The sequence below is a fragment of the Grammomys surdaster genome, unplaced genomic scaffold (assembly GCF_004785775.1).
Source record: "Grammomys surdaster isolate TR1022 unplaced genomic scaffold, NIH_TR_1.0 194, whole genome shotgun sequence".
In the NCBI taxonomy this organism is placed as follows: domain Eukaryota; kingdom Metazoa; phylum Chordata; class Mammalia; order Rodentia; family Muridae; genus Grammomys; species Grammomys surdaster.
The window spans coordinates 6,468,415-6,485,762 of NW_021604639.1; the positions used below are offsets into that span (position 1 = coordinate 6,468,415).

Sequence of the window (17,348 nt, forward strand, 5' to 3'; positions counted from 1 at the left end):
TGACTGAATTTCTACAGAAATTTCCTTGCATATACTATACAACTGTCTTGGATAAAGATTGGCAGTTTAGGAGCCTGAGGAGGCTTCAAATGGACAACCCTGGGTAACCAAGCCATCTGATCTACCAGGAGTCACCCTGAGAGTCTTTGGTTCTAAATACTTGGACAAGAAGTTTGAGAAATATGCACAGGACTGAAACACATGGGTCCAAATTCTGTAATGAAGTCCAAGTTCTGTAATGAAGGAACCTTTGGTTCCTATTCTATTTTTTCAAGAGAATTAAATCATTTATTGAGTACACATGATAATGGATGATACACAAGCTTCATTTCCATCTGTTATTTTATCTGATACAGTTCAATTTTGATATTACATAGGGTGTGCCAACAACCATTTTATAACCAAATTGTGACCTTGCTTGGATGACCTATTCAATGGTGAAACTCATTAAATGTTACAACAGTAACTGGCATTTTAACAACATCAAGTTTTTTGAAGACAATGGCTTCTCCACCCAAGCAACCATAAATAAATTCCAAATAGAACTTGGCACTACCCTGAAGGAATTCTAACTTCACACTGTTGGGAAAGTTTACCAAGATGGCTTCAGAGTAGACTAACTTTATACAGCACATTTTTAATAATAATAATGATAATAATAATAGTAATAATAATAATGGCACATCTATTCAGCATCAGGATCAGACTACTACATTTAGCAATCAACAGCATGGGTGAAAAAGGTCTACAGTAAAACCTTTTGTTGGAACACTTTATACTTTCCAGAGAACAGAAACTAAAATAACCTGTTATACAAATAGTCAAAAACACAGACCTGGAGTTTTTGCCCACACACGAGTATTGTCTAAAATATGTCTTCTTTGTAGCAGCTAGGCCCTACCACCACTGTGCTTGGCTGAATTCACATATCTGTTTTAACCTGTAGCATCCCTGTCACTTCTCTGGCTCTCCTCTCTTGATAAGTTTTGTTTCCTGACTGTAATTAGAACCTCCTGCCACTGCCATAGCTACTGCTGCTACTGGAACCTCCATAGCCACCTTGGTTTCCTGGTTTAGCAAAGTACTGGCCTCTGCCATCATAAGGGCCAGAGCTCTGGCCTCCAAAGTTTCCTCCCTTCATCCGTTCAAAATTTGAAAACTGATTGTTGTAATTGCCAAAATCATTGTGGCTTCTACTACCTCCAAAATTGCTTCCACTACCCCTGCCAAAGCCACCTTTGATGATCTCCTCCATTGTTACAGCTGTCATAGCTGCCACTCCTGCCATAGCCACTGCCCTGGTTTCTATAACCCTGTCCACCACTTCCATAGCCTCTGCTTCCTCCAGAGTAACCAGGGCTGCCTCCTCCATAACCACCATCTCTGTCAAATCCATTATAGCCATCCCCACTGCTGCCACCAAAGCCACTATGACCACTGAAGTTCCTTCCTCAAACAAAACTGTCATTGCCACCAAAACTACCTCCACAATAACCACCAAAGTTTCCAGAACCACTTTGACCTCTCTGGCTGGATGAAGCACTAGCCATCTCTTGCTTTGACAGAACCTTTCTTACTTCATGGTTGTGGCCATTCACAGTATGCTATTCCTGAATAATAACAGTCTTATCCACAGAGTCATGGTCATCAAAGGTGACAAAAGCAAAGCCCCTCTTTTTTCCACTGCCTCTGTCAGTCATAATTTCTATCATTTCAATTTTCCATACTGCTCAAAATAATCTCATAGGAGATGGTCTTCAGTGTCTTCTTTCACACAACCAACAAGAATCTTTTTCATAGTTAAGTGGGCACCTGGTCTCTGAGAATCTTCCTTGCCACAGCTCTCTTAGGTTCTACAACTCTTCCATCCACCTTGTGTGGTCTCACATTCATGCCAGCATCCACTTCCTCCACAGTGGCGTATGTGACAAACCCAAAGCCCCTGGATCTCTTGGTGCTTGGATCTCTCACTATCACACAGTTGGTTAGTGTTCCCCACTACTCAAAATGGCTCCTCAGACTCTCATCTGTTGTTTTGAAGCTCAGCCCTCTGATGAAGAGGTTCTGCAGCTGTTCCAGCTCCTTGGGAGACTCTGACTTAGATATGATGGCAGGGTGATGAGAGCCTTCAGCGATGTTTCCTCGGCATCGCCAAAAAGCAGAAAGGAATAAGATAATGAATGTTCCCCTAGTTCCTATTTTATAAATAATGGTGTCACCTATCTTACACTCACTTCACAAAGGCACTGGGAGAAATACACCTACACTAATGCTATACTTCACTATCATTGTATACACACTGTACTAGAGGAGAGATTCTCACCAGCATGTCATTCTATGATGTACACAGGCACATTCAATAGCCAGTTAGAATCATCTGGTTGTATGAGGCTTGAGTCATGGGATGTTTTATAGAATCAAAGGTGGCAACAAACTCCTAAAAAGACCATTCACCATGTTGCATCCTAAGAGTATCTGCTCTTTCATGGTCTGAATTCTCAGCTTGCAACTCAACTGTCACTACATCAGAAAGTGACTATATATTTAGGGTACTTTGCAGATGGTTACCAAAATAAATGAACAAACAAAAACAAAGCTAGTGTAATAAACCCTAACCCACTATATATTTGATGACCTTATCATAAAGGGGGATTAGGCCAGAGAGATGGCTCAGTAAATTAGTAAGCAAGTCTGATGATATCAGTTTGATCCCAGGAGCCCACAAAGTGAAAAGGAACAAGAGACTTCTAAAAGTTGTCTTCTGACCTCCACATACGTTCCATGGTGCACATGTTCTCTCAACATGCATACCTAAACAAACCAACAAACAAGCAATCAACTAAGTTAATAATTTTTAAAGAAAGAAAGAAGACTCAGGGTACAGACATAGAGAAAAGACCATATGGAGATTACAAAAGACATGACTCCCTCCAAGCTAGGATGAGGCCTCTGAGAACTCAACACTGCTTTATCTGCACATCTCTAACTTCTAGGTCCCAGGGCTGACGGATCATAAATACCACTGTTCAAATCTCATAGTCCATGGCATTTTACTCTGACCACAGATAAATCACTTCACATCCTTATGGGCAATTTCTGAGAACCTAGTCCCAGGAAGGTGTGTCTTTGCCAGAAATAGTCATGTGAGTACTAGAGTGAGGAGCAGGAGGGAGAACATGCCACCCGGTCACTCCTATGAGTGGAAGTAGGATAACAAAATCATCCAAGTTTCCTCTTTATCTTCTTCAACTTTGTTGTTTGTTCTGTGTGTGCATGTTCAATATTCTACAGGCACACATACTCAATATGTCCACCCACAGGGGTCAAAGTTGCTGTTGGGATGTTTGCTCTCATCAGTCACTCTTCATCTTATTTTTTGGGACAGAGTGATTTCATTTAAGCTAGGCTGGCTGACTAGAAACTTTTAACAATCCAACTGTCTCTACCACCCTGAGTTCAGTTAGCTTTTTACATGGTTGCTGGGAATTTGCACCCAGGTTCTCATGCTTGCATGAGCCAACACTACAAACTGTACAATCTCCCTAGACCTCACTGGGGTTTTAAAATCAAAAGAAAATGACTCCCATCTTTCCAGGTCCATAGCAGGGGTTGATTGTACTGTAAACCCTGTCCTCAGAGCTACCTATTAGACCTCTATGTCTCCAAAACAGTATGTGAATGTCCCACAGGAAATTACTGGGTCACTTATTCTGGCATCACTACTGCTCTAAACAATTGGAATGGGTCCTTAAAAACTTGAAGTTGGAGACTGTTCAACAGGAAGATAGTGGATGCTGTAATTCAACCATTTTCATGAAAGTATATGCAAACTGTTTTTTGCATATACTTTTTGCATATAAAGATATCAGGATATCTTAACTCACTGTCATGCCCTCAACACAGAAATTTTAAGTTCCTGTTTATAAACAGCTATCTGCTAGCCCTGATTGATATCAAGGTATTGATCCTCTTTGTTGAGCCTTCCTGAGTCACTGCCTGTTCACTGATCTAACTCCTTCCTAGCCACATACTCTGAAAGGTCTCTTTATTCTATCTCCCAGCTGCATGAAGTTATAGAATGACCTCCTTAGATACTGAAGCTATAAAATATTTATAACCTACATAATCTATGCTCAATAAATGTAGAACAATTCAGACTGTGAGTGAATACATGAATGAACACATTAGCAACTATTTCCAGAGAAGACCAAAGATGATGGGTTTCTGACATTATCTTCAAAGCAATATTCTGTAACTGTAGGACTGGTAGTCCCAAAGGGTCAACAGTAGAACTCACATATGAGCTATATAATATTTCAGTCTTTACATGAATTTTAAAGAAAGATAAAGACCTTTAAATTTGGTATTAATATGCAGACTACAATGTGGTATTGGTTGACTGACTGGAAAGGTTAATGAATTACTATTTCAAAGGAACCCAAATTTTAATTCATTGAAAAATTTCAACCTCTAGACTCTTGTGGATAATTCAACCACCACTGCTCAATGAAAACAAGCAAGCAAACAACAACAACTGTGCCCATCTGCAAAAAGGATGCCTATGAGACAGGCCCATCAGACTGCCACTCAGCCTACCCAGTTTGCCCTGCAGTTCAGGTTCTTGGCAGGTCGTGGGCTGGGCTTCTACAAAACAGTATAAACAAAAATATTTCAGTAAGAAATATTTTTCCAGAGGATATTTGAACAAAGAGGCAAAGAACACTCAAGAGTCCTGGAATTGAAACTTAAGAGTTGTCCAAAACTGTGGGGGACATTCAGACAAGCCACAAGATTTGCATGAACGTAGGCTGGCCACATCTCCTTTTGGTCACCTGTAAATGCTCTTTAAAACACAACTGCACTAGACATGACCTAGTCCTCCATAAAGGTACCTGATTGTGACAGAAAAGCAGAAGCACCCTTATGATGTCAGAGCATCCAATTGTGTCTGCCAACCACTCAGTCAGTTTGAGTTCTCACTGAATCAATATCCTCTTCCCATGTGTAATTAAGTGGAAGACAGGACATTCCTCTGCAGTCTCCCCTCAGTAGAAATTGAATAAAATGGTTTAAAATGGTGATGCAGCAGCAACTGTTGTCTCAGCCCAGAGTAATATACCAAGGAAGACCTACTATAGCACACAAATGAGAACACACACACACACACAATGATGCACCTATTATACCTAGGAAAATATTGTGCTATATTATAGCCAAGAAAATCTTGAATTCCTTTTACTGTTACTTTGCAACGTAACAGCCCTTTTCTAACATTGCTTCTGGCACAGATTGACCTCTACTGTTGGCTAAACTCCTAACAGTGATTCATAACTACTCTTAAAATCTACATTATGTATAAAACAAACCAAGAGAAGGCTAGGTTGGAAAAGACTGCTGTGGTTCCATATTTAAGGATCTGAGTCAAGATTGTCTTTCACTGATTATACAGTTACCCATTTGCTCTTCCTCATAATTTATGATGTAGAACTTCCAGAAAGATGTGATGTGCAAAACGAGGCTAGAACTATTATTTCTCAATGTGGCTGTAGAAACCAATGACATACTGCACTAACATCCTGCAACCAAACAGGAACTGCTGCCAAAGACTCCCTGAGCAAAGGCTAGATTAGGGATCTCACTCAGCCTTTTGTTCTGTGTCAGGCCCCAAGAAAGAATCTGGAAAATTCATGAGCATAGAGGTGTGAATGACTATTACTACTTTCAAATTTAAATGCACTTAAAAACACAGGTAATTAGAAGTCAGTGACTAGATGAAATTTTATCTTGTGTACCAATGAGGCATTCTTACAAATTTGAATGCTAATTTCCTCCAGAGTGGAATGTGCAGAATTTTAAGGATTAGCAAACTTTTGGAGCTAATAAGCATTATTTGGGTCTTAATAAGTCAGTGCAAACTATGTTTTGAAGGATCACATTATGAAATCATTTCTAGCAGAAAATTGTAGGTCCAAATCTATGTTTTAAACATTCTGAAATGGAGTAAAATGGAAGATTGGACATTTAACGTAGGCCACCACTGACAATCTCAATTCTGCCTTGCATTATCTTATAGAAGATTAAAGATTTTAGTTTGCTTTTGGAGTAAAACTGTTTGAAATTCTAAAATATGGATTGACAAACTATGAGTAGTTGTGGTGCCTGGCATTGGTTTCGGAAATATCAGCACGCAGATGTGCCTTTGTTTGTGTAGCTGCTTTTGTGATGGATGCACCATGCTCAAACAGCTGCAGTAGTATATGTTCACAGAGCCTAAAATATTTATTCTCAGTCCCTTTACAGGAAAAATACACTGAAATTTTCTAAAATTATAATGCTCTAAGGGCAATACTACCTCCAATTGAGAGGGTTTGGGACATTAGGGGGATCTCAGCCAGTTTGTGGTAACATCACCAATTTCAGTACGTATTTCCTATTTCAAGGCTATGAATATTTGACAATTATAGATACTTATTGTGATTACAGATAAATAAGGGTAATTTATAATAGTGGCTATTCAAACTCTCTGAATAAGTTTCCTAATAAAGCCACTTACACAAACAAAACATCCAACTACCAGGCTCTTGCTCATTATAGGACAAATAGTAAATAATCAAAGATTTTTTTAACAAATTAATTTTTATTGTGTATTTGTGTTTACATCCATACATATCAGTGTGCACTTATGTGGCTGTGCACATGTGTGGGGGACACAAGTTGACATTGGGTGTCTTTACTCCATTGATCTAACTTTATTTTTTGAGACAGGGTCTGTGATGCCTGTTTTTGGTTGTCAAATTGACAACATCTGGAATTAACTAAAACTCAGCTGACTGGTGCACCTGTGAAGATTTTCCTTCATTAGATCATTTGAAATGGGACGACCCACCTTTATTTCAGATCTTTTGAGGTGGGAAGATCCACCTTTAATCAGGACACCACCTTCTAGTGGTAGCCTATATAAAGGACACAGAAGAAAAAAGACTTTGCTCTTTCCCTGGTTGCTTTGATCTCATTGGCAAGTGCATTCCTTCACTAGCATTAGAGTCTACCTCTTCCAGATTATGACCTATAACCACCACCTGAGGTACCTAACCTCCTGGACTGAACTACTGGATTCCTTAACTTTCAACTTGGCAGATAGCCACACTAACCATGTTAATAAATCCATTACATACACTAATACAGGGTCACTCACTGAACCAGGAACCCAGCAGTTTTCCATACTGGCTGGTCAGTGAGCTCCAGGAATCTCTGACTTACTAGGACAAGTATTACAGACAGGGACTTCAGACCTATCTCTATTAGATGGCTAGTGGAGAGCCAAATTCAGGTCCTGATGCCTGCATGGCAAGCACTTACCAACTGAGATATCTTCCCAGCTCAAGTTGTTATCTTTTGTAGAATACAAGAACTTTTATAAGAATTCAGTAATGCAAACAGTATATATTGAAAGCAGCATTCATATCAACTGAATTCTAAAACATTTTGGGAAAAGCAATTACTTTTATAAAGATTGGGTTAATAAAAATACACGCTCAGCATACGCTGAGACATTGTTGTCAGATGAATGCATTATCAAAAGATTACAGAGGCTTAAAAAAATCCATGTATACAGTCTGCTTTTGAATGTACAACATAATGTTATGTGTTCTGTTTTGTTCTTAGTTCTTACTCTACAACTATATTAATACAGTCTGTGTTCAATTTCCCTATTTATGTTATCTAAGCCCTATATTTTACTCAACACTTTCAAATACACATTGCAGAGTTTAAGCTCATTTAAGTAAATATATTGGCTAGTCAAAGTTACATTTCTCAACATTTTATTCTGGTAAAATTTTATGGAGCATTAACCCCTTCATTTCTAACTATGGTTTTTTAGAGTTTTTAATTTTCTTTTATTTTGCAGTATTTAGGATTGAATAAGCAAATTCTGAGCTGAAATGCCCAGCTTTATAATACTTAATAAATACTTTAATAATTACAATGAATGAGCCAGAATCATTCTGGGTTGGGTTGAGCCTCAGTGGTACAGAGCTAGTATTCACAGGACCCTAGGTCTCATGCCCAGAAAACAAATGATCCTGGTTATGGTGATGGAGAAAGGCCAGCAAGTCAGACAATGAATTATTCTGTCAGTAATGTAGGAAACGAAGACATCAGTCTGTCCCTTTGTACTAGCATTCTATACGGTCTCAGAACTTAGCACTGTCAGGTTTGAGGCTTTGCTGTTGGGATTGTCAGTTGTAGAGTAACAAGCATATTTTGCCATATACACAGCAAGCACCACAGAAGAAAATCAAAATTAGAGCTCAGAATAGAATTTTTTCATCCTATAGTAAGCCAGCCTGGCTTACCAAAATACATGGAGGATGTCTTAGACATATGCTCAATAAAATGTGCAGAAAAAAATATACAAGGATTTGAGATTTTGCTTTAACCAAGGAACAGAAGAATGCCCATTTTGGGAGAGACTGCATGGCTATCTCTGGGCTTTTCTCACTTATTGCCCAATGGGATCATATGTGATTTGGTAGTTTACTTTGCCTTGAGCTTTGTCAAACGTGCATACATATACACGGAGGCACACATTTATTCTATTTTGCTATTTTCTTGTTAAACCTTTTGATGATCTCACAAAAGTACTCAAAGTCAAGTGCTGCAAACTTTGATTTTTTTTTCCTGCCTTTGTCTCTGGAATGAAATATTCTAATTTTCTTAATTTTATTATCTTGTCATTGCTTTAAAAATGGCAATTCCTATAGATATTCTATAAGTTCCAGATATTCTAGGAACTTATCCTTGTGCCAAATGAGAAATTACTGAAATGTCACAAACTCAGGAGTTATATTTAGGACACATTGAGCCTTGGTGTATATGAGTAATGCAACCTTTTATAGCTTGGATAAATTTAATTGTACATGCTATAATTTCCTCAAGTATTCCAAGTGTAAACTCACAAAAGGAAAGCCAAAGGCAGTGATTAATTTGTTCAAAAATACATAGTCCTCTTAGTAAGATTCTGAGAACCTTCTTAAAAGCACAAAATCAGAGAATATAAATACATTCATGCAGCCAAATTGGTCGGTAACATCTCTGCCCAGGTACCATGGACAGCTGACAGGCTTGGCAGCCATCCTAAGCTCCAATAAGCAAGAATAAATTGTGTTGTCTAAAATATTTAATGGTGACATTTATACACAATGTTTAATTTTCTGATATTTCAAATGGAAGTTATTAGGTAACATTAACTGATAATTTTTCTTCAAAATGTGTTAAATTGAAGTAATATTTGAAAAGGAGAATTGCTTTAAAAGCTTGCTCAGAATGTTACTATTTTCTTCTTTTTATTTGCAACAGTTCTAAGAAGTACAAGGGCATGAAATTATGGTTTCCATTTTTCCCCCTTCACTGATGAGTGACTTCAAGATCCCAGAGGTTGTTAATGGCGAAACTCAAAGCAGATGCTGCTATTCAGGCAACAGACCAACAAACTCATTTTGGATACGAAAAAGGTCAATGCTTTTAACTTTATTCACTGAGTTCAACTGAGGTGAAGCTTAAAATGTCAATCTGAAATTACTTTGCCTGCCCATCAAGTAGTTAAAGATCTACATTCTGAATATCTGTGCTGACTGTGGCATGTTTAACTCAGTCATTCCACTTCATGCTTCCTGTTGAAAGGTAATTCCGTAGTATTGCAGGCGTGGCTTGAGAGGACTGCATCTATATCTCATACTCTCAGTTTGGATGACAATGTGATATGCAACTGCCTCCAAGTACCTGGCTCTTCTCTACTTGGCTACATGATAGAGAGACTTGGATAACGCATCTTATCCAAGCAATTTACCTTGTGAAAACCTCTCACCACTGAACTGTTTAAGCATCTTAATCCACAGAAAACAATGGAAGAGAACAGACTTGGATGCTCTACCTTCTGCCCTGAGAGTGAGGACTAGATTGGAGTACAGTAAATAACAAGCACATGGACGGAAATGGTAACATCACCCACATATTTCATATGACTAATTACTCATTGAACACACATTTCCTCTTGTCAGAAGCCATAATGAGACAAGCTAATAACTAGCAGGTGATCATCCTGAAATGGCCTGCTTTGGACTATTAAATAATCTGCGACAGGTTTATCCTTATTAAGCAAGGCTGTAAGGGATTCATTTTGGGAAAGATTCCTGCTATTTATATGCTTTTCCTATTATTATTAAACATATATAACAATCACTAAGTAATAGCACATCCTTTTGGAGCAGATCTCTGCAGATCCACGAAGATGTACTGTCTTGTAATGATGCTATATAGACAAATAGATGACTTCTTAAGTCTTAATGATAATCCTATAAGAATTCCTAAAATTATATCAATGATTATTAAGCTCCTTTATAGTGGGAGTGCTATAAGGTCCATTTTTCTGATAGTCAAAACTGTAATGAGAACTCTGCCAGTCTCCCAAGTGTCACCAGTTAATTGCCCTTAGATAGTAACCAGACTTTCTCCTACTCAGAGCACATTCTAAGAGGTTGCAAAACAATTAAACAAAGGTCATAAAAAGGGAACTAATGATTTATTATAGGTGCTGGGACAGAAGATAAAATATTGACTGGATTTATCTATACAAAACTTCACTAATAACTTAGTTATGGTTTTCAACTTAAAATGAACTCGTGGAGCTGAGACAGGTGATAGATGTTTAGTCAGATAATTACTCCTAATGGATATGCATATAAACATTCTCTGTTGTAAACTTCTATTTCAATTTATAATTTGATTTTTTTGTGTGAACTTGGGATGAACTTTGTAACATGTGATCATGTGTTCTGAAAGATGTAAAAGTACTGAGGACAAAGAGATGAGAGGCAGATAGAGTAGAATCTTTTCCCCTCCTGAACGAACTTTTCACTTACTAGAATTTTTTGTCTTTCCCCACTTAGAGGAGAAATTTGTCCCTCTCCCCACTTAGAAGAATTTTTCCCTTTCCTTGCTTAGGATCTTTCTACTTTTTCCCTTTGATAGCTTTCATAGGAAACTTTTTACAACTTAGTAATAAACTCTACAATCACTTCTCTAAGTGTGCCTTTTTCTTCCTGTAACTTCTGATTAGCAAGTTGAAAGTTAAAGCTGCTCAGTTCCTGCTGAGATAGTACAAAGGCTATTTACTTAATCCTTTGCTGTTTTTAGGAAGAGGTGATAAGTGCAAGAAACTGCAGTTTCTGGCCTCAGAGGATCACAGAAGGTAGGTCAACTACAGTAGCATAGAAACTTAGATAAGTAAACTTTTTATTATGCACCAACCCTAAATATCTCATAAGACAAAGTCTTACCCCCAATCTCGTAAGACCAAGCCTTACCCGCTACCGCGGATGCTCTTCCCCCTCCACTGACTCAAGAAGAACCTACAAGAAAGAACTCCCCACGCTGGGGCTGGCCCTCGGTATCCTCTAATTATTACTTGCCTCTATTCCTAAACTATTTTCAGATGCCCCACAGTCATGTTTCTGGTCTTGTGGGTTTTAGATTTTCAGTTTTCATTGTGTATATGAATCGGAGGATAGACTCATATGAGTGTGGCTGCCTGAGGAGGTAACAGAGGCTGCTGGAGCGCCTGGAGTTGAAGTTACAGGCAGATGTGAACAGTCTAGTGTTTGTGCTGGCAACAAAACCCAGGTCCTCTGCAAGAGGAGCATGTGCTTTTAATTCTGCTGGGCCATCTTTCTAGCCCATCTATTCTACATAGGCTTCCTCATTCTAGAGTCTACATGAAGAATAGTTTCAAGTACCTAAATAATCTGAATGCCTTTGGCAGAAATCATTAAGTCCTTCAAGTTCCTTAAATGACTCCCCTTCCCAGCAAGTGTACTTTATAATCTTTTGTCTTTACCAGCACTACAAAATTTCATTGACAGTTTATTTAGCATAAAACACAAACATGTAAGTAGATATGGCTGCAAGCTCTCCTAATGAACAAGATGCTTTCTACCACCAACACAAAGCTGGCAGAATTCTTGCTACAAGAGACTGAAGTATTGAATAACCATAAGCAAGAGTTTCAGAAATGTTTAGTCCAGTGTAGCAACCCAAGAATCTGAAGGATTTTTTCTGGTGTCTAATCGAATCTATAACTAGAGCATTCTGAGAGAACAAACCAACACTCAGTGCTAACTCAGATAATGACAAAAACAAACAAACAAACAAACAAACAAAAAAAAAACCAAAAGCCTAGACAAAGGCAAAGACACCCATTCCTCCAGGCTACATGCATCTCACTCACCTATGTGTGTCTGGGCCATGACATCTGCAAGCCGGTGTGCTGCCCCACTGCCCCCACTCTGAGTGGAGGAGGAGGAGGTTGTTGATGTGGTAGAGCCATGGATGGCCTGGCTGATCCAATGCTCCATGTTGATGCTGCCTTGGCTAGAAGTGGGGGTTCCCTGGGAATCACCCTGCACTGAGCCTTCATCTTCTGAACCGGAAGAGGTATCTGTTTTCAAAAAGAGATTTGACTTGTTAAACAGTGTAACAAAGATGCCCACCCCTCAGTCTCAGCCCCTTTCCACATACTACCAAGACATTTGCTTCAGAACAATTGCTTTTGGCTTCAAACATTCTTGAAAAGTTATTCAGCTCTCCAAATATGATTTTTATACATAGTAACTTTCATAACTAAAATAACTTAATTATGCTATAGGAGATTTATCTGGACATTGTACCTAGGCAAAGATGCTTGACTTTCTCAGTGTAACTGTTTGGGAAGAAGCCAGTATCTTCTTTGTACACATACATGAAGTTACAGAATGGGGCACCATTTTCTAAGACATGCTTGAGCAGCTTCCATGTGTTTACAAATAGTGTTGCTGTGAGTTCTTTGAAATAGTTTTCTGAACTATGACTTATTTTTAGGCTTAAAAATAAGTACAACATACCTACAAGGCTCCTCAAATTTTGAGCTTTTAATGAAGGAATGGCAGTTCAAGAAGAAGTCACTTAAAGTACACACACCTTATCTTCGTCTCCAGTAACATATCCACTTTGTGCTGTCTCCACCGCTAGAGCTCAGTACATACTCAGAACATCACATTTTATGCTCAATAAAGTCTACTCACTTTTATAGCATTCGTTTACTAGAAAATGTTCTCATATTTAGTTGGTTTATCTTTCTATATGAAAAAAGAGATAACCTAAGGAAAATGTATATTATTCATGAAAATTAATAGATATATTGTCATTCAAAATGTGTTCAGTTAGCAGTGATGGGTTACGAATGAATAACTGCAGTGTTTGGTAGCTAATCTGTAGGGTAAGAATGACTTAGGATCCCATCTAGAGATGAGTTAGGTGATATAGCAATAAACAAGAGAGCTCAGAAATATCTAACAGGAAAGAACAGAAATAGTACCATTAAAAAAATATTAGAAAATTCCCTTTAGCATATAATTTTTGTATAGTATTTATATAGAGTGAAACTTAAAACATTTTATATATTTATTTTTAAGACTTTGAGAGGTATGTAAATGAGTACATCAATGACATCTATAAGCTTCTACACAGAAATTCTTCATATGCCCCCTTTCTAGTCAATCTTCCATTTCTTCCAATATCTCATACCACCTTTCAAGATAAAACTATGGCATCCCTCTGGATACAGACACAAAATCCTCCACAAAATATTAGTTAACTAAACAAGCAACATACAGGACGGGGAATACACTGTGACCAGGTAGTGGCTAGAACTGGACACTAAAGCCCACAATTAAAGTTAATGTTAGTATTGAAAGGTGAAATAATGTCACTAATACACTAAAGGAATGGCAACATGTGGTATCCTTATCACCATTATTTGATGACATCAAGATTAAAAACATTCAACAAACTAGGAATACAAGAGAAGTTTCTACAAACAGTTGAAAGTCCATCAGTAAAAATCCACACCAAGGATTATATTTAGTAGTAAATGACTAAAAGCATTCCTCCTAAGGCTGAGAATGAGGCAAAGGAATCCTTATTAACTTCTAATCAACCTTAGAAGGTTATAGCCAGTGAAACAAACTGATAAAACTAAGTTATTAACACCCTAATCTAAAAAGAAGTGTCTTTATTCACAGATGGTATGATCTTGTAGGTAAGAAACTAATACAAATCCTCCAAAATTTTCAATTACTGAAAAATGGGTTCCTGGGCTCTTTGTTTACAATGATTTTGTGCTACCAGATGGAAATAAGAGTTTCCATAGGACCTCCATAGTTTCTGTGGGTGTGTGCTGTTATAAAAAGTGAGACTAGTCAAGTGTTTTGGCTCCCTGTCTTCCCAAGGGATCTCTCTCTCTTATACTCACTGCACATACTGTACTAAGATGTTATCTAATGGATAGCATACCTAGAAAGCCCTCACCACAGGCAAGCAAGTATCATGCATCTTAACTTTCCTGTGACATATGTCAGCCTTTTAAAATAAACCATACAGCAACTATTTAACTAGTCACATAAAACACAGTAATTCAAAAAAAGAAAGTAAACATGCCATTACTTTCAACCATTTTAGATGAAGAGTTAAGTTTGTCCATGGACCAAACGGTGACTACTGTCTGTTTTTGTAAACTTTTACTAGGATACAGCACTTCCATTCACTGACATACAACAATGGCTGTTTTTACACTACAATAGCAGCAGTGAGGAATGTGAAAGCCTATAGATGTTAAAATACTGTATTTTAAATTTAAATTACACTCCACCAAGTAATACCCAGCAACTCCTGTTTCAGGATACCATCTCAACTGATTGACCAATTCACTTGGTTTCTTCCACAATACAGTAATATTAGTATTTAAAAACTTTAACAATATGTGCACACCTGTCTAGCAGAAGAAAGATCTAACTTCAGTTATAACTAAAAAATATAATATATCCTATATGGATAAATAATTGAGAAAACTTTTATAAGGTTTTGAGTAATTATAGTTGAGTGTTGATGAAAAGTCTAAAATACTTATTAATATAGGAACAAACATAATGTCAAAATTTTCCCTTCCAAGTGTTACTTAGAAGTTGTTTTCAGAGTGTGGTTCACAATATTGTTACCTCCTGGGCATATACGTGAAGGATTCTATGTCAACATACTACAGACACTCTTGCACAAGTCACAAGAGCCAGGTTATATGATCAACTTATGTATATTCAAGAAATGAGTGAATAAAAACTATGTGGTTATATACATACAATAGGCTTTTATTCAGTTGCAAAAAAACCAATAAAATAATAACATTTGCAAGAGAATGGATGGAGTAGGAGAGTTCATTGTGTTACAGAAATAAACCATACTACTTACAGAGGAATACTGTATGTTCCCATCCACCTTTAGAATCTAGATGTGGTGTGCATGCGTGAGTGTGTGTGATCTGAAAGAAGAAATGGAGTTATGAGAGGAGAGGGTAAGATCTAAAGGGAGGGGGAACAATAAACAGCAATGGGATGTGTGTTATACAAAAGGGAGTGAGTGATAAATTGGGAGAATGAAAGGGATGAATGAGGAGCATGGGGGATTAGAAGGACACTCAGGAGGATGAGCAATAACAATCTTAAAATTTAAATCAGCATACAAAATAATGGGTCTCATCACAGCGTTTGCACATGCACATTGTTATTGCTCAAATAGTTATCAATTAATTCTAAGGCAGATGTGGCACACATTTAAGAAGCAAAAATATTGAAGTTGTTGCTCACCTGGGGGAGTATAGGCATCCATGGAGGTCTGTACAACCAGGGATCTTCGTTTGGAAGGCATAGGTACTGCCATTTTCCTTTCTTTGTGTTTAGCAAGAGCTGCCTGGACAGCTTCTGTATGAACATCTGAAACCAAGAGAGAGCCCAATTATTCCATCACTTGGACCAAAGTCCTAAGACCAGAGCTGCAAATCCAACTCTGTGTCCCTGTAGTACATTGAATCTTTGTACCTAAGCTCAGAAATAAACGGGTAAAGGAAAGCACAGTAGTTAGTTCCACCAGAATGAAATTCCCAGTGGAAAGACACATCAATTGATTAATTCACTCTATTAGAATTGAATCTATATAAACAAAACATTGGTGCCAAAATGCTTGTGGCTTTTCATAGAATGGATGGACCTTGACTATTACAGGTCACCTACCCAAGTTTGGTAACTCCTGCCAATATACTGTTAGAGGAGTTATGTAGGCCTCATAACTCACAACAGTCAGGAAGTGTAAGCTACAATCTAGGCACTTTGTTAAACGTTTTATAAGTATTAATTGATAATATCATTTCCACAGATATTATTGAATGCCAATTCTATGTTTTCTTTTTCCACTATTAGGGATGGAAGGGAGGGTGCTGCACATGCTGGAGAAAAACGTTACTCTGTAAGGCAGCATCTTACAAAAGGATTGGGGTAATGATACGGACAAGCACTGAGTTTCATGCAATTTTCTTTTTTTCTAATCTGTAAAAAAATTGATAATTTATTTAATTGACAAGAACTATAAGGTATAACTTGTCTTTATTGAAAATAGATTTTTCCTTTTTTAAAAAAGATTTATTTATTCTATGTTTATGAGTGCTCTATCTGCATGTACACCTGCATGCCAGAAAGAGGGCATCAGATCCCATTACAGATGGTTGTGAGCCATCATATATGGTTGCTGGGAATTGAACTCAGGACCTCTGGAAGAGAAGCCAGTGCTCTTAACCGCTGAGCCAATTCTCCAGCCCGAAAATAGATTTTTTTTATTACAATTTATTTTTTCTCAAGTCATAGTTCATTCACACAGGGTTATAAACACAGAAAGGCAGGATGTGGGGAAGGGAATGGCACTGGAGTGTGGGTGTTCAGGGGGAATACAGATATCTTCAGAACCGGGTATTGGCTGGGTGAAGGTTCAGGGGACAAGTCACTATGACTCTTCCTATCACTCGCTTGTCCTTATCTAAGTTGGTATTGTCTGCCAAGACTACCTATTTACAAGGTCTATGACTACTCAGGCTTGTAAATTTCCACAAAAGCTGCCTGTTTACATTAGCTTATAGCCATCTGTTTCAATGTTTTTCCACTGAGACCCAAGACTTGGTGTTAGTATACATGTATGACAGGCCTATTGCTGATTTTAGGCCTATGGCTGATTTTAGGCCTTCAGTGTGTAAGCAGGGCTGTCCCTGACATCTCCTCCCTTCTCTAAGTATAGAAGGGCTGTGGCAATTCTAAACTTGCGAAGGCGGGGATAGAGGCCTGATACCTCAAGTATTTTCCAGTACTTGAAATAGATTTTTCTATACAATTTATTCTAGTTGAGGTTTCCTCTCCAACTCCTCCCAGTTCTTCTGGCGC

At 37.9% G+C, this 17,348-nt stretch overlaps 1 protein-coding gene across 1 annotated transcript in view; it reads right to left on the reverse strand.

Annotated features, from left to right (window-relative positions):
* The window catches only part of Dip2c (disco interacting protein 2 homolog C), a 154,507-nt gene that overhangs the window by 114,217 nt on the left and 22,942 nt on the right, over positions 1-17,348 (reverse strand). The window contains exons 4-5 of the mRNA XM_028769860.1: positions 15,732-15,857; positions 12,287-12,496 (exon numbers count right to left, since the gene is read on the reverse strand). Coding sequence (XP_028625693.1) covers positions 12,287-12,496; positions 15,732-15,804 — 283 coding nt within the window. The 5' untranslated portion in view covers positions 15,805-15,857. The remainder of the gene's footprint in view (positions 1-12,286; positions 12,497-15,731; positions 15,858-17,348) is intronic.